This window comes from Clavispora lusitaniae (genome assembly GCF_014636115.1).
Source record: "Clavispora lusitaniae strain FDAARGOS_655 chromosome Unknown tig00000038_pilon, whole genome shotgun sequence".
NCBI classification, from domain to species: Eukaryota; Fungi; Ascomycota; class Pichiomycetes; order Serinales; family Metschnikowiaceae; genus Clavispora; species Clavispora lusitaniae.
Window position 1 is genome coordinate 939,517 of NW_027093976.1, and position 16,955 is coordinate 956,471.

A 16,955-nucleotide genomic window follows, 5' to 3' on the forward strand; every position below is an offset into this window, starting at 1 on the left:
TACACCGACAGAAAAATGACCGTTCGATTTAGAAGTTAACTCTATATAAGTGATAATCGAAAGTTTTAGAAATGAAGAGAATGGGATGTCTATCCCGAGAGAAGTAAAAAACCTTGAACACCTAACACGAAGTGATTCAATCAATGGATGTTAATAATGCCTGAAGAAACGAAACGGGAAGTCACACCATCTTATAACATGGTTAAAAGAACAAATACCATCATTGTAATGGAAGAAACACCCCTGACACTAGATGCCCCTGCTTCAGCAGATTGTACCGCAGGCAAACCAGCGGAAGCAGAAACAGAAGTAGCTTCTGATTCTTGTGCAAATGCGACGGTTGGAGCGATTTCAACTGCTGAAGAAACACCTACTACAGATGCCTCTGCTTCGGTAGCGCTTTGAACTGCTTCAGCTGGGATATCAGAAGCAAGAGACTCCTCTCTCTTCTGTTGCTGGTAACGGTACATATTGACACGACCCTTTTGCAGCTGCTTTTGCAGTTGGCTTTGCAGTTGCTTCTGGTGACGCCCTCCTTGTTGTTGTTGCTGTTGTTGCTGTTGTTGCTGTTGCTGTCCCAGACCGCCTTGCTGTTGCTGCTGCTGCTGCTGTTGTTGTTGCTGCTGTTGTCCTTTACCATGATGACCCTTATCATGATGATCCTTGGTTTTCAGGGATGCAGAGCATGGCTGTGTGGATGTAGTAGTTACAGTACATGGGCATGGAGCAGGAGTCGTATCACTAGAAGTACCAGTAGAAGTTTCGGTCGATGGACCAGTCGATGGGCCTGTTGATGGACCAGTCGAAGGACCAGTAGATGGTCCGGTAGAAGGTCCAGTAGAAGGTCCAGAAGAAGGTCCGGTAGATGGACCGGTGGATGGACCGGTCGATGGACCAGTAGATGGACCGGTAGATGGACCAGTAGATGGGCCAGTGGAAGGTCCGGTTGTCAGTGGACCAGTGGATGGTCCGGTAGAAGGTCCGGTAGATGGGCCAGTCGATGGACCGGTCGATGGGCCAGTCGATGGACCGGTCGATGGGCCAGTTGAAGGTCCGGTGGAAGGTCCGGTGGAAGGTCCAGTAGATGGGCCAGTGGAAGGTCCGGTTGTCAGTGGACCAGTGGATGGTCCGGTAGAAGGTCCGCTAGATGGGCCAGTCGATGGACCGGTCGATGGGCCAGTCGATGGACCGGTCGATGGTCCAGTTGAAGGTCCGGTGGAAGGTCCGGTAGATGGACCGGTGGAAGGTCCGGTAGATGGGCCAGTAGATGGTCCGGTAGATGGGCCAGTAGAAGGACCAGTGGATGGACCAGTAGAAGGACCAGTGGATGGACCAGTGGATGGACCAGTGGAAGGTCCGGTGGATGGGCCAGTCGATGGACCAGTGGATGGACCAGTGGATGGACCAGTAGATGGGCCAGTAGATGGACCAGTAGATGGGCCAGTAGATGGGCCAGTAGATGGACCAGTAGATGGGCCGGTCGTCAGCGGACCAGTTGGGCATGGCCAGCACTCAGTACCTGTGCATACAACGCACAGACTAGACGATGGACCACTTGGAACGGATGTTGATTCAGTAGACTTTGATGGGCCTGTAGATGGACCAGTCGATGGACCGGTAGATGGACCGGTCGATGGAGCCGTAGAAGGTCCGGTAGATGGGCCTGTAGATGGTCCGGTAGAAGGTCCAGTAGAAGGTCCGGTAGATGGGCCAGTCGATGGGCCGGTAGATGGGCCTGTAGATGGTCCGGTAGATGGGCCAGTCGATGGACCAGTGGAAGGACCGGTGGATGGACCAGTAGATGGACCAGTAGATGGACCAGTGGAAGGACCGGTGGATGGACCAGTAGATGGGCCGGTCGTCAGTGGACCAGTTGGGCATGGCCAGCACTCAGTACCTGTGCATACAACGCACAGACTAGACGATGGACCACTTGGAACGGATGTTGATTCAGTAGACTTTGATGGGCCTGTAGATGGACCGGTAGAAGGTCCAGTAGAAGGTCCGGTAGATGGGCCAGTCGATGGGCCGGTAGATGGGCCTGAAGATGGTCCGGTAGATGGGCCAGTCGATGGGCCAGTGGATGGTCCGGTAGAAGGTCCAGTAGAAGGTCCGGTAGAAGGTCCGGTAGATGGACCAGTCGATGGACCGGTGGAAGGACCGGTGGATGGGCCAGTCGATGGGCCAGTCGATGGGCCAGTCGATGGGCCAGTGGATGGTCCAGTAGAAGGTCCAGTCGATGGGCCAGTCGATGGGCCAGTGGATGGTCCAGTAGAAGGTCCAGTCGAAGGACCAGTGGAAGGTCCGGTGGAAGGTCCGGTAGATGGACCAGTCGATGGACCGGTGGATGGACCGGTGGATGGGCCAGTCGATGGACCAGTAGATGGGCCAGTGGATGGTCCGGTAGAAGGTCCAGTAGATGGACCAGTAGATGGACCAGTGGAAGGACCAGTAGATGGGCCAGTAGATGGACCAGTAGATGGACCAGTAGATGGACCAGTAGATGGACCAGTAGATGGGCCGGTCGTCAGTGGACCAGTTGGGCATGGCCAGCACTCAGTACCTGTGCATACAACGCACAGACTAGACGATGGACCACTTGGAACGGATGTTGATTCAGTAGACTTTGATGGGCCTGTAGATGGACCGGTAGAAGGTCCAGTAGAAGGTCCGGTAGATGGGCCAGTCGATGGGCCGGTAGATGGGCCTGAAGATGGTCCGGTAGATGGGCCAGTCGATGGGCCAGTGGATGGTCCGGTAGAAGGTCCAGTAGAAGGTCCGGTAGAAGGTCCGGTAGAAGGTCCGGTAGATGGACCAGTCGATGGACCGGTGGAAGGACCGGTGGATGGGCCAGTCGATGGGCCAGTAGATGGTCCGGTAGAAGGTCCAGTAGAAGGTCCAGTCGAAGGACCAGTGGAAGGTTCGGTGGAAGGTCCGGTAGATGGACCAGTCGATGGACCGGTGGGTGGACCGGTGGATGGGCCAGTCGATGGACCAGTAGATGGGCCAGTGGATGGTCCGGTAGAAGGTCCAGTAGATGGACCAGTGGAAGGACCAGTAGATGGGCCAGTAGATGGACCAGTAGATGGACCAGTAGATGGGCCGGTCGTCAGTGGACCAGTTGGGCATGGCCAGCACTCAGTACCTGTGCATACAACGCACAGACTAGACGATGGACCACTTGGAACGGATGTTGATTCAGTAGACTTTGATGGGCCTGTAGATGGACCGGTAGAAGGTCCAGTAGAAGGTCCGGTAGATGGGCCAGTCGATGGGCCGGTAGATGGGCCTGTAGATGGTCCGGTAGATGGACCGGTGGAAGGTCCGGTAGATGGGCCAGTCGATGGGCCAGTAGATGGTCCGGTAGAAGGTCCAGTAGAAGGTCCGGTAGATGGGCCAGTCGATGGACCAGTGGAAGGACCGGTGGATGGGCCAGTTGATGGACCGGTCGATGGACCAGTAGATGGACCAGTAGATGGACCAGTAGATGGGCCGGTCGTCAGTGGACCAGTTGGGCATGGCCAGCACTCAGTACCTGTGCATACAACGCACAGACTAGACGATGGACCACTTGGAACGGATGTTGATTCAGTAGACTTTGATGGGCCTGTAGATGGACCGGTCGATGGTCCAGTAGATGGGCCTGTAGATGGTCCGGTAGATGGACCGGTGGAAGGTCCGGTAGATGGGCCAGTCGATGGGCCAGTAGATGGTCCGGTAGAAGGTCCAGTAGAAGGTCCGGTAGATGGGCCAGTCGATGGACCGGTGGATGGACCAGTCGATGGGCCAGTCGATGGGCCAGTTGAAGGTCCGGTAGATGGGCCAGTCGAAGGACCAGTCGATGGGCCAGTAGATGGGCCAGTCGAAGGACCAGTAGATGGGCCAGTCGATGGGCCAGTCGAAGGACCAGTAGATGGGCCAGTTGAAGGACCAGTCGAAGGACCAGTAGAGGGACCAGTCGATGGGCCAGTCGATGGGCCAGTTGAAGGTCCGGTAGAAGGTCCGGTAGATGGGCCAGTGGATGGTCCGGTAGAAGGTCCAGTAGAAGGTCCGGTAGATGGGCCAGTAGATGGACCAGTCGATGGGCCAGTCGATGGGCCAGTAGATGGGCCAGTAGATGGGCCAGTAGATGGGCCAGTTGAAGGTCCGGTAGATGGGCCAGTTGAAGGACCAGTCGAAGGACCAGTAGAGGGACCTGTGGATGGACCAGTAGGTGGAACTGTACTCGATGTCTCTGTAGGACAATCGCAATCCCAACAGAATTGGTCAAATTGAGGCTTATCGCACCAAATCTTTTCGAAAATCTCTAGCGACTTCTTGAATTCGGCGTATTTCTTGATCTTATGAACCAGGTTGACGTGTACACCTGGAGCACCCAGCGGCGCTGGCTGTAACTTGGAATTGAAGTAATCAGCCCAGTTGCCTACTGGCTTGTAACCAGAACCCGACGAGCAGCCCCAAGCAAATTTGGATGGGTACACGGACAGCCATGCTTCATAAGTCACAGAAGCCTTGATGTCAATCTCTATGTCAATCTCGATTTGCATACTAAGTGGCAAGCAGCATTTGCCATGTTTCTTCTCAGGTACAACAACAATAGTGGAGCTCCACTCACACCAGTTAGAGACCAAGGACTTTTCACCTTCAATCAAACTGTAGTCCTTTCCCGTACCAGTGCCGGTAATCTTAAGCGCGTTGATCAGAGACGTTTGCAAGAGGGAGCTGACCTTCTCAGCCTCCAGCACCTTAAAGTTACACAAAACCCCGTATTGGCCGCCCTTTTGCTTGGTGACCTGAGTGACTGCAAGAGCAGCCTTAGGGTACACATTACCACCTCTTTTGAGGATCTCATGGAGTGATTCGTCCGTCAGTCTTTTTTGGTTGGCACCTGCCTGCACCACATTTGACACAGGACAGAGATGACCAGCGGAAGTATCTTTACCACCATCGGTATACTCGAACAAAGCTCCAAAAGTTGCTGTTGCGGGGTTTGCCCACAACACTAGCGCAAGTAAAACAGCAGACGCTGAATGAACTTGCATATCTTTTGGGTATCAAGCGTAGAGAGAAAAAGGGAAACCATTGCAAACACCAACCTTTATAAGTTACTCACTAGCTTCTATTTTTTTCTGACAAGGCTTCTTCTAATGTTAGAGACCACAATGGACATTGTCGCAAATACAGGTTGCATGTCCTCAATAAACAAAATAAAGTTTGCAGTAGGCGGCTCCGATACGAGTAGTTTTGCGGCCAAAGCTGAGGAAGCTTGTGCGAAGAATCGGAATGCAGGAACGGCTTAACTTTGCCGAGAGGGGCGCGCAGAGAAAATAAAACGCGCCGAAGGTTCGCTCAGGCGCCATGCAGAAGATCGCGACATAGTCCTCGTAACCAGGGCCATTATTGCCTCATACAAGTGCCTCCTAACCAACATGCGTCTGCTCTGAATTATTTTCTGTGCTGTAGGGGTGCAAAAGGGGAAAGGTACGAAAAGATGGGCAAAATGACTCAAACGGGAATTTCGTTTTTTTTAATAACATGTGAGCAGATAGGATTGCAGGTACTTTGCGCTTTCCAGTGGCTCGTTTTCGTGGTTTGCATCCACCATGGTTGCTGGACTGAAGTATGGGACAGAGTTTGTCCGTGTTGGAATGGTACAATCTGCAGATGCGCCGTACACCGTAGTAGAGTCACATCAGCCCATCTTTGGCCCTTACGGGTTGTAGTTGTAGTTGTCATTAGAAGAGTGGATCTAACACTATTGGCCATTGTACTGTTTTACCGTCTAGTCGTGTATTGGAAATGCACATGTCGCAATCCATGCACTAGCGCACTAACCCTTCAGTGCTTCGGCCAGACCCATCGCTATCGTAGTCTACTGATGAGAGTGCATGTTTCGAAAGTTTGTTCTGGCGGTCTGCAGCGGTGTGCAGCGCAAATGTCGGCTTGTCGTCAGACCCTGATGCGCCTGATTCGTCCTCGGGGTCACTTTCCGGTTCAGCTTCCGATCCGCCTCCTTCGCTTTCGGACTCGCTTTCCGCGTCGCTTTCTGATTCGCTTTCTGATTCACTTTCTGATTCGCTTTCTGATTCGCTTTCCGACGTGACGAGTCCAGAATCCAACTCCTCCTCGGACTCAGACTCCAACTGAGAATCTGCGGCAGACTCGGACTCGTCGTCCAGATCTCCGAAGAACTCGTCGAGGCTCTGAAGTTTGCCCCGTGCGGTGGGTTTCAGCGCCTGAAGTGCGGGGGCGTTAACGCCAGTTTGTTTCGCCTGAGCACTCGAAAAGTGCGTGCTCGAAGCGTGCGTCTGTGGCTTCTCACGCTCGGCCCGCACGCTCGAAGATGGTAGCGTGCTCTGGTCTGCCCAAGGCTCACATGCGAAAAATGCCCACAGCTGCTGGGAGGACGCATGCGGCGCGGGTTTAGGCGCTTGTAGAAACAAAGCCGCGAGCTCGTGGCCCGGCGCATCCATCAATGCAGTGAGCATGCGCGCCCGGTCTCGCGTGTCGAAGGCGGTGTCATAGCGCGCCAAGTGCATGGTGTGAAGGAACATTGCTTGCACGCGCGAAAACCGATCACTGCGGTGTTCCTCTTCGCGGCGCTGGAGCTCATACACATAGCATTTGGCTGCAAGCATAAGAAGTTCTAGACGCACACGCCGTGGCTGCAGAGCAAATTCAGGAAGCATGCGCCGCAAAACGTCTGGAGCGATGGTGTTGTCGGCGGCCAGCGTGAACTCGCCCACCATCCACACGATCGAAGCACGGGCATCTTCGTCAAGCGCTGAGGTCACCAATTGCGCGAGACGGTACACTGCGCGCACCGAGCGCTGCGAGTGTTCGCGCTGAAGCAAAAGCCGCACCACCGTGAGCACGTCGCGGGCGGGCGCGCGCTGCACTTCGCGCAAACACCACCGCAACACACGGTCGCCCGAAGTAGGGTCTGCCAAAGCTGCCACGCCCAAAGCGCGCACGGCGCCACGCGCCACTTGGGGCGAGCCATCGACGGCGCAGTGCTGTAACTCGCGAATCACGTTGGCGCCGCCCAAAGCCAGCAAAACCTCGAGTTTGGCCGTGGCAACATCAGCGTCGTCGCCCGGCGACACAAAAAATTTGCATGCACTGGGGCGGAAAAGCTCCGGGACCGCCGCGGAAAGAGCCTGAACCGCCTGCAAAGCGCAGGTGCGCAGCATTCCAGTGCCGCATGCCATTTTCACAAGGACACGGTCAAAGCCCTGCGATACAAGGTGGGCGGGAGTCCCCACTGAAACAATGGCACGAACCGCGCTCAACACGAGGGCAGGCAGCCTCGCATATGCCAAAGGTGCGAGCGACTCGAGAAACAACGTGAGGTCCGAGTCGAGTGCCCAGCCGTCTGCCAATCGCGCCAGCTCAGGCAAGTCTGTCCATGCTTCTGGAAGCAATATGGTGGTGCCATCGTGAGAAAGCAGTGGACGGGGCAAGAAGCGCCGGCCATACGCTGCCAACATATCTACAAGGTCGCCCTGGGCCCATTCGTCAAGCTGGCTCAAGATCCGCGTGTAGCGGCGGAAATTGCGGTGGAGCGGCGCCCATGCGCTTTTGGCGGCAAGGTCCCGCTGCACATGCCGAAACACCTTGAGCGCCGCCGCCACCACCTGCGGCGCCAGGTCGTCGAGCAGCGCCGATAAAAGGCGCGCAAGCTGTTTGCGGTCCGCGCCCGCCACACGCCAGGCTTTTCCAATAGCGAGCGCCGCGCCCGCGCGAACTTCAGGCGCCAGGTCGCCCGCAGCGCGCCGAATACAGAGCACAACCAAAGATGCAATTTCCGGGATCCGGATGCCTCCAAGCGTACGGATGGCTGCAGCCCGCGCTACAGGAGCCTTGTCGCCGAGTCTTTTCTGCACCGAATTGATCGATAGGAGCGCCGTGTCAGGCTCGGCCTCCGCGTACTTCTGAAGGTACACCAGTACCAGTGCCCGTACACGTGCATTGTCCAGCGTAACGTTTTTCACCACGTCTGCAAAATAAGGTGTAGCGTCTTCGCCTCGGGCCATGAGCCCAAGCACACACTTCATTCCGCTGAGAACTTCAGCGTCAATGCGCGAGCGAAGTAGCTTGGCAATGTGCTGCGGCCGATGGGCTGCCGGGGTCTCTGTGAGGCGTGAGGAAGCGGAAACGGCGGCCTCCAACGTGAGATCGCGCGCCGAGTTAAGCATAGACGAGAGACGTGAAAGCGGATCTGCCATGGCTTATTCGTATAGAGCAGAACTTTGAAAGCGCGGTGAAGTTAGGTTGGTGGTCGGATGTCTGGGTGTGAAGTGGGTGCAAACTACAATTAAGTACTCTTCTAAGTAAAAACCAAGATCTATGAACTGAGAGTGGCTACTAGGAACTGATTCAAGGAAAAGCAAATGGACTGCTGCAACCACACCTCCTTATCATTTTTTTTCCATCTTCAACGGAAGTTCGATGGACTTGCTATGGAATGCGCGCTCGCGCTTCCACTCTGGCAGATCTCGAGGCGATTGAAAGATTGGAGATTACACGAAAGTGAGATGGAAAGCAAAAAAAAAAAAAGCAACACCAACTCTAAAGGAAGTAATTATAGAATCACGACATTATCAGGTTACAACGTGCTACATAACTATAGATGTAAACATCATGAGACTCTGATTTGGTTGATTGCAGTTCAGCAACTTCAGCCTAGGATGGGTAGTTTTGAGTTTCAACAATAGCCTTCGCCTCTACAGAAAGCCAGCTTATGCATCTATAGCTCGGGTAAGTCATATTAGCCTGAGGTATACGTCCGTTGCAATTGAAGCATTTTGCGCTTTTGGCTGGGAGTCCAGACCGAGGCATCATTATACTGTGCTTCACAACCACCTCCATTGTGCAGTCAAGTGTTTAGGCTTTGACTTACTTTAGTGCATACTGCTACATGATAACCGTCATAGCAGAATCGTCACCCTATTATGATCGTTATTCACCAATAACGGTGCGCCATTCCCAGTCTTTTTTTCTGTGTACTATTCACATGGTCAGTCGAAACTACATACCGATCTTGTGCGAATATGGTTGACTGGAGATGGATCGCCTTGTCTATATTTTTTTTCTGTGCCCATTTTGCGGAATGACATTCACTTTCTCCATTAGCGGATCATAAATCGCTAAGCAATAATGGCCTTCTTGGCAGAAGGTATTTAGACTTTTCTGCATGGCGCCAATACATGGTCTGGATAGAGAATTCGCTTATTATTGCTATACGTGGCCCATGCATGTAGACACAAACCATGCATCTATTTCCGACACTCGCTCGAACGTCCGACGCCAAAATATTTCTTCGTCGCTTTATTTGCTTAACTTACTCGCAGCAACCTTCATTCTCTTACCCAAACCAACATTTTTCTTGTAGGAGATGTATTCCTCGGGAAAAAATTCCCCGATGGTGGACTGCGTGCCTTCAGCCTTTTTCCTATTCATGTCCCGTATTAAAGGCACCATCACTTCATCTACTCTGGCTTGGCTCCATTGCACATTGTACATAAGAAAGGATCGGATCTGGTCCAAGCTCGGCGTTCCCCATTTGAAAGCACTATCATCGCGGTCTACTTCTGGTCTTTTGTAAGCATCTCTCACAACTGAACTGGGGAATCCATCGGGTAAGAAGAGCTTACCATTCTTAATTCTGGTGAGAAGCTTCTTCTCTAGCGGCGTGTACTCTTGCTGGGGCCGTTCTGCACTTTTGGCGTGCCTGTCAAACCATAATTTAAAGTTAGAAAGTGTGCCAAATTCAGCTAAGATCTCCATCGCCATCACAGGACCAATGCCCTTAATCCCTTCTGTGTAATCACTTCCCAAAAGCATGGCAAGTTCAATGAGCTTATCTTGATCAAGGCCGATTTTATTTTTGATATCCTCTGCAATGTAGCATTCCACATATTGTTTCTGATTGAACATGTTCTTGTAGATGCGACTTCCTCCAAATAGAAAACAGTCGCTATCGTCCGTGACAATACCATCTACAAGCCCCATACGAAACAATTCAGCACATTGTGCTTCTGCCTCCATTGGAGCAGTGATGTAAGGGATGCCGAAACGTTTCAATAATTCCTGTACGTCACGAATCATCGTCTCAGTCACTTCATCCAGATCTCTTTTGGCTTTTTGAAGTTTTTCCTGAAGAAGCTGTTCGTCGGTGATACTCGAATTAAGCGGGGTATCTAATTTAGCGCTGAGTTCACTTCGCAATTGTTCGTGTTGATTTTCCTCCTGGTGGAGATTCCGTATAAGCTCATCTTCGTCGTTTTCATCGATTTCGTAAACTAGGCGATTATTTTTTGACGCTGCTGAGGTTTCGAGCTCTGCCACCTCGCCTTGAGACTCACCCCCTGCAATATTATCTGGGGAACTAATATTTTTCTCCACCATGCTTATTTTTAGCTCTGATGGTACATACTCTTGTCCGACATTTCGGCTGCGTTTTGCGACTTCTTGTCTCTCTGCGTGAGGGCTTTTTTTAAGTCGATCTGCCTCCTCTTGTCCAGCTTGTGCATGTGCCGGTTCAATATTCTCAGGTATTGTGTTTGATGATTTCTCTGTGTTTAATGATTTCTCTTGCTCGGTAATAGCCTGGTCGTTCTCGGGCATTTTCTTGTTCCACGATTCTCCCACAATTTCTAGGTCTGAGTCACTTTCGGAGCTTTCGATAATTTTCTGAGCTTCGGCCCACGGAATAAGCCCAACTTCTTCATTTTCATCAGCATCCTTCTGAGAGGCATCCACAAACATGTGACTGTGCACGTTATCAATTGTGTTTCGTTCATCAAACCACGATGGCATATCCCACACCTTTTTAGACTGAGGGTCCAGCCCATCATTGACGTCATCGATATTATCCGTGGAGACATTAGCACTTGAGAATTTTTCATTTATTTCGTCCTCTTCTTTATTGTGGATATCATTGACTTGACTTGTATCGTTGTTCTCTTTATTCTCTCTTTTATCATTAACGCCCTCCTTTGTTTCATTCTCCTTGTTCTCACTTTTCTCATCCTGGTCCTTCTTATCGTCATTGTGGCTAGGCCATAGAATAGAACGTCCAAAATCATATTCAGGCATCGGCTCAGCCTGTAGTTTCTTGTACTCAGCTTTGGATTCATCAATGGCCCGTTGTAGTTGTTGTTTGTCCACCTGCTCAAGGCGCTCTCGCATTGCTTCTTGATTATTTATGACTTCTGAGTCAATGTCTGCGATCCTATCCATGCTGTTTTGCAATACCAATTTTGCAGTTTGTCCCGGAATTTCAGTATCTTCGTAGTCATGTTTGAATTGGTCATATATGGACTCAATCACTGCAGCAGCATCTGTCTCCGTGTCCAGGTTTTCCAATTTTACGTCCTCCAATTCTTCCAGATCCAGGTCTCTGTCCAGTAATGCTGCCGCACCTTCTTCCGTCTCATCCACAATTACGGGCTTTGTGTCATCTTCTCCCAAAGAAAGCGTCCAGCCATCTTCGTTTTTGACAAGAGCATACCGAGTATCCTTATCACCTGCAATTCTACGAGTGGCATTGCCTGTATCTTTGTCCATTCCACTCACTGTCATCAACTGCTGTGTGTAAAAATTTCGCTTTTGCACCTGCTGGATCTGAAAACGAGAAAAGTCCCGGGAGTTAGGAAAGAGTTTTTCGAGCTGCTGCTTTGAGTACCCCAAACGCAAACGTGACCGGAGGCGGAGATGCGATAAGATCATATATTGTGTAGCCATTGGTAACTCGGCAAACTCGGGCAGAGAGGGGTCAACGCTATCGATGGGAACTCCATCCACCACATCAAAAGAGGCATCTTCACCGTAGTGTTCGTATTCGCTCTCGGGCATGATACGTGCATCATTTTTTGACACGGTGAATTGTCGAAGTTCAGGCAAATGGTATTCGTCCTTCCTAATGAAACGGTTATCAGTTCCAGCCTGACCAGTTTCTTTTGGTGGTTCCTGGTCGCGTTTATGTTCGGGATGAAGCACCGGAAGGTCTGAAAGATAAACGTTGTCGTTAGCTTGTGCACGCAGCAAATGGATTGCAAGCAATTTTTGAGCCGTGGTTTGAGCATTCTCTGCGTTTCCCAGCCGCCTCTCGCGTCGCTTAAGGATCACTTGCCTCTTGAGTGGTGGGGCGCCACCATCGAATACGAAAAGCGGCAAAATACCAAAGTATAGCAACTTGCAAATACGTCGGAAGAACCCCACAATGTGCAGCTGGCCAAGTTTATTCCCGTCCTTATCTCTCACTGCTTTGAGGAATTGGTAGATCCAAATGGACGCATCCACCGCTAACTTTTTCCGAGAAAGCGCCTCGAGCTTGACAGGCCTAGCTGCTGGTCCAACAATATCCCAGAGCGAAGTGACTCCCATGTGCCAGAATTAGTGTATTGTGTATTCCCCTTGTCTCAAAAATTCTCTCTTTTGCTTTTCGGCTATATTCTCTTTATCCCCCCTTGTCTGACGTTATGTTTCCGCTTTGCGTGATGTAGTGATAATCTATTGCCATGAGACTAATCTCGCGCGATCTGAACATTTAATATGTGATGCAGTACTGATGCAATTCGAACCCGCTGATGTTAGTTGATTCATCCTATATGTTGAATTCACAACATTGATAAGGTAATTTCGGAAAAAAAAAACCAGTTGTGATGAGAATAGGGGACACCTGAATAATATTAGAATCTTGTTGGTTTGGCCGCTTTGATCATTGCTTTAGGACAATGGCCAGTGTTGTTCTATCACTTACAAGAAGCTGGAGTCCCTAATTCTATCCGTATAAATCCCTTCAGACGAGGCTGCTATTATATTCGAGAAGTATGGTATAGACGTCCTTGCTTCTTGGTAAAACTGCCAGCACTCATATCTTCTCTTATTAGTGCAGTGCAATAAAGTATTTTGGCGCATACAAAGTGTTTGCTACCATTTTTAGTTCAATATCATAATTCATATTCCATTAATTACATAAACTACGGTGCTGCTTCATCTATTTCTATCGGCACCGTTACTGAACATCTCTTCGCTTCTGATACAGCAGGATGTCCGGGTGTAGGACTGTTCTTGTGCGCTTGGGTGCAAAATGTTAAATCAATACCATGAACTACTCTTTCGCCCTACAACCCGAACTTCCTCGTGTAGACCAGGAAAATGAGGGAGGTAGCGTCTTTGGCCTCGTAGTTTCGAGTCCTACTAAAGCCAGCCCAGCACGCCTGCTTCCTGTCGACTTCAACCCACGTCTGGCCCTTGGCATGCCTTTTGAGGAAAAGATCAATAGCTGGTTGCGCAATGTGCCCTGGGTAAGGTTGGGCGAGGATGTTTGGGTGCTGGATTGTTATCCTGGGCATGCTTCAAGTGGTCTGGAGGACGTTAAAAGCACCCCAGATAACCAGGACATTGTGGAACAACAGGCTCGCCAAATCACAAGAATAGTAACCCACAATTACCTTCACAATGGCGAGAAGGCCATACGAGTTTCGGACCCTGAAAGCGAGTCTGAGGACTACCTTTTTGGCTATGCAGAGTCTGAGTATCTGTAGCTTACAAATGGAAGTTTAAAACTTCAAATGCATGATAGTTCACTCGATCATTCCTGGCGACAATAGATTGTAAGACAAGGTAACATCTTTCATCTGCGGTAGATGAAGGGGACTTTCGTAAATGTTTCTATATCTTAGTGCTGTCCTCGGTAACGATACGTCTTGAGATTTTAATTCACCACTACTATTGGAAAGAATCCAAATCACTCAAACCACTTTACAAAATACTAATGTTCTTAAGGGTAGATACGTTGAATTTTATAGACTGCTATCTGCCCATAACAGGCCCGTCCACACTTCTTTAATGTAGCCTTTTTTGTCTATTGCGTGCTTCCTACCTAAGGCTAAGTCTGGGCAATTGAAAATGAAATGGCACCTCCCTAACCAGCCGCTTATCTGAACCTCCTGATGCTTATCCATTAATTATATCCACACATCGAGCTCATCGAGCTGGTCATATTCAAGGCGTGGGTAGCAGGGCACAAGCAGATCGCAGTGTTGCACATATGCCGCATTGTACAATTTCCAGTAGGGCGTGCGCACCTTGCGGGCCGCATGGAAAAGCCCAGCCCAAACATAATTCAAATACACACCAGCACCAACTGCAATCCGCAACGCATCGAGTGCCTCCACCACACGCGATATCACATGCGGCAGCACCTCGTAAATGTTTGGAAGCACAAGATTCAAAAAGTGAACGAAAACAGGGTGGAGATCGGCGTGCACGCCGCGCGCGGCGCAAGCGAGTGCCAAGTGGCGCACCACGGTGGCGCCCGTCTGACGATGAACCTGGTCGCGGTCTGTGAGCGCATCCATGAGAAGTGGCGCCACGGCATACACATATGGCCGCGCGGTAGCGCCGTCAAGATACTCGAACATAAAACTGAGCGCCTTGAGCACACTGTTTTGTACATTCTTATCGGGCACACGGTATTCGTTCATGAGCGCTGGAAGCACTGTGAACGGTGCACAAGTGTCAGCCACTATGGCAATAGCCACGCCCGTACACACACGAAGCTGCCGCTCCTGCACCCGGAGGTTATCGAGTAACATGGCCAAAACGTCCTGGGGCCCTATGGTATTGGCAATGTGACCAAAGGTGGCATTGGCTGCTACACGAACACGGCGCCGTGTAGACTTGAGCATATCCAAAAGATCGTAGCACACACGCATCCATTCTTTGGCATTGATGGTGTCCGCACCAGTGCGAGCAATGAGACCGACCAAGAGGATACTTTGTTCCTGGACCTTATCGTGGCGGTTCTTCAAGATTGGCGTGAGCGCAGGCAAAAGCGCTGCGAGGGGCGGGTTTTCGAGCGCCATGCGCGCATTGGGGTCGAGCGCAGCCAAACACGCGCGCAATGCGCCAACCACCGACCCTAGCACTTCAGGGTACACTTCACCCAACAGTTCGTAGAAGAACACAATGAGGCGCCGCGCGGCGTCGGCACCAATGGCAGGTGCTACGGCAGCCGCCAAATCCGCAGCCTGTGCCCGCACCTCGGCATCTGCATGTTTCATTCGGTAAAGGACAGTGCTGAGAAGACCAGGCACGTGCGGTGTAAGCCGTGTGCCAAGGGCGCGGCACACGGCCGCCACTGCCGCCAAGTACACTGGGTGCGGCGGCGCTTGTTCTTGAAACGCCACGAGAACGGCGTCTAAAAGGGCCGCAGCCGCACGGTCGTCGAGCGCCGCCGTAGGGGAAACGTTGTCGGTCGTATTTCCGACGCTGACGATTTTGCCGAGCGCATCCGCAGCAACACGCCGCAAGCTTTCATTGGCGTCCTTTGCGAGCGGGCAAAGCTGTTCCACCACATACGGCACATCCAACTGCGCCAAGTGTACGGCGACAGTGCTCACGAGCCGCGCGGTCTGAGAGTCCAGCGCCGCGCGCCGCGTGGCCATGTGGCGGAAAAAGGGCGCCACGAGAGCCGTTCGGTACTGCGGCACGGCAGCGCGAGACAAGGGCAAGCTGGCCACCACCCGCAACACCGAGCGGCGCATATCGTCGTCAGGCGCGGCAAACTCGCGCGCCGCCACCCGCACAAGCTCGCGCGTATAGTAGGCAGCATGTTCTTCGTAGGCAGAGTCGTGGGCCAAAGCCGGAACAACTGCGGCCACACACCGCATGAACAGCGCAAGCGCACGCCCGCGATGCTGTCGAAGTGCCGCCCATGCAACTGGCATCACCGGCTCGAGCGCCGCAGCACCATATGGCCGCACGCTCTCGGCAAGTTGCGCCATGGTGCCCGCTGCTGCCAGCCGCACATGCACTGCTTCGTCGCCCAAGGCTGGCTGCAAAACAGATACAAGCGACGCTAGGTGCGGCAACACTGCCGCGCCATTGCCACCTCCAAGTAGAACACAAATGTGGTGGACTATGCGAATACCCGTGTGTCGGGCCGGGGCGCTTTTCAGCTTGATCACCGCGCGCACAAACGGCACCACTTTGGCGAGACCCAACGTGACGGCCACCACGGCAAAGACGCGCGCAGTCACGTTCCGCACATACTCGTCGCTGTGATCGAGGTCCGGGCGCAAGCTCGCCACAAGCGATGCAAATCCTGCCGACCGCGCAAGCGCAGCGATACAGTCTCGCGCCTCGAGCCGGAGCGTCATATCTGGATCAAGAAGCTGTGGGCCGACAGCGGTGACTATCTGGTGCACAAAGGGCCGTGCCTCTGCATCCCATGCTGGGAGACTGCGCGTGACAATCTTCCCGAGCACATGGCGGTCGCCTTCATCGAGCGCAGGCTCAAGCATGAGCGGGAGAACAAGCAGCAATATAGGCTGCGGGCCAAGTTCGCGCGCCTGCGCGCGGAGAGCACGAACTGCTTTGCGGCGCACAGGCGGGGCGCCATTTTTCGCGCGCAACACAAGCTCGGCCGCCCGAATTTGTGTGCGTGCTTCGGGGCCTTCGCGAGGCGCCTCCAAAAGCACAGCAAAGTGCCGCACATCTTCTTTGCGCATGGCAATTCCATCGTACTCGGGAAGCGTTTCTGCTGCGACAGGCGCAGAAATTGGCATTTCGTAGGCATCCACTTGCTGGGCGTCCGGCGGCGTCGCCTTGATGTAGCCTTTGGGGATAATGCGATCGAGCACGTCGTCTGTGAGTGGGATTGTCTTGCCCGTGCTTTTCTTTTCATTCTCGTTCTCCGGCTCACTTTTGAGTCTTTTCCGTGGCTCCATGCGCTCGCGGTACGTTCGCAGTTCCATGTCGACAGAGAGTCCAAACCGTTGGTCGTTGTATGACGGCTGCTGGGCCACTTCCACCGTTCGCTCCACCTCCAAAAGATGAGCAGGTGCTGTGTATGTGGCAAGTTTCTTCATGGCTAATGAGAGATGTGAGTTCTTGCTCTATTCGACTCAGGATAGGTTGTGCAATGCTAACTTCTTTGTTTG

The 16,955-nt window shown here is 52.2% G+C and overlaps 5 protein-coding genes across 5 annotated transcripts; 1 reads left to right on the plus strand and 4 right to left on the minus strand. All coding sequences in view use genetic code 12, as the record gives it.

The window, feature by feature from the left end:
* Positions 1–191: 191 nt before the first annotated feature.
* Positions 192–5,042, minus strand: FOB63_001537 (Flo11 domain family protein; the record flags this gene model as incomplete). The annotated part of the gene is made up of 2 exons (XM_002618349.2): positions 192–2,041; positions 2,150–5,042. The coding sequence occupies 2 exons, from the start codon at positions 5,040–5,042 to the stop codon at positions 192–194; spliced, it is 4,743 nt and encodes a 1,580-aa protein (XP_002618395.2).
* A 780-nt stretch (positions 5,043–5,822) lies between these two features.
* On the minus strand, positions 5,823–8,228 carry FOB63_001538 (uncharacterized protein; the record flags this gene model as incomplete). The annotated part of the gene is made up of 1 exon (XM_002618348.1): positions 5,823–8,228. One exon carries the CDS (start codon positions 8,226–8,228, stop codon positions 5,823–5,825), a length of 2,406 nt encoding a protein of 801 aa, XP_002618394.1.
* Positions 8,229–9,330: 1,102 nt separating this feature from the next.
* RAD2 (ssDNA endodeoxyribonuclease) lies at positions 9,331–12,390 on the minus strand (the record flags this gene model as incomplete). The annotated part of the gene is made up of 1 exon (XM_002618347.1): positions 9,331–12,390. The coding sequence occupies one exon, from the start codon at positions 12,388–12,390 to the stop codon at positions 9,331–9,333; it is 3,060 nt and encodes a 1,019-aa protein (XP_002618393.1).
* A 722-nt stretch (positions 12,391–13,112) lies between these two features.
* Positions 13,113–13,553, plus strand: FOB63_001540 (uncharacterized protein; the record flags this gene model as incomplete). Its single annotated transcript, XM_066102174.1, has 1 exon — positions 13,113–13,553. The coding sequence occupies one exon, from the start codon at positions 13,113–13,115 to the stop codon at positions 13,551–13,553; it is 441 nt and encodes a 146-aa protein (XP_065958472.1).
* Positions 13,554–13,976: 423 nt separating this feature from the next.
* Positions 13,977–16,883, minus strand: FOB63_001541 (mRNA-binding U2 snRNP complex subunit; the record flags this gene model as incomplete). Its single annotated transcript, XM_002618346.1, has 1 exon — positions 13,977–16,883. One exon carries the CDS (start codon positions 16,881–16,883, stop codon positions 13,977–13,979), a length of 2,907 nt encoding a protein of 968 aa, XP_002618392.1.
* Positions 16,884–16,955: the final 72 nt, after the last annotated feature.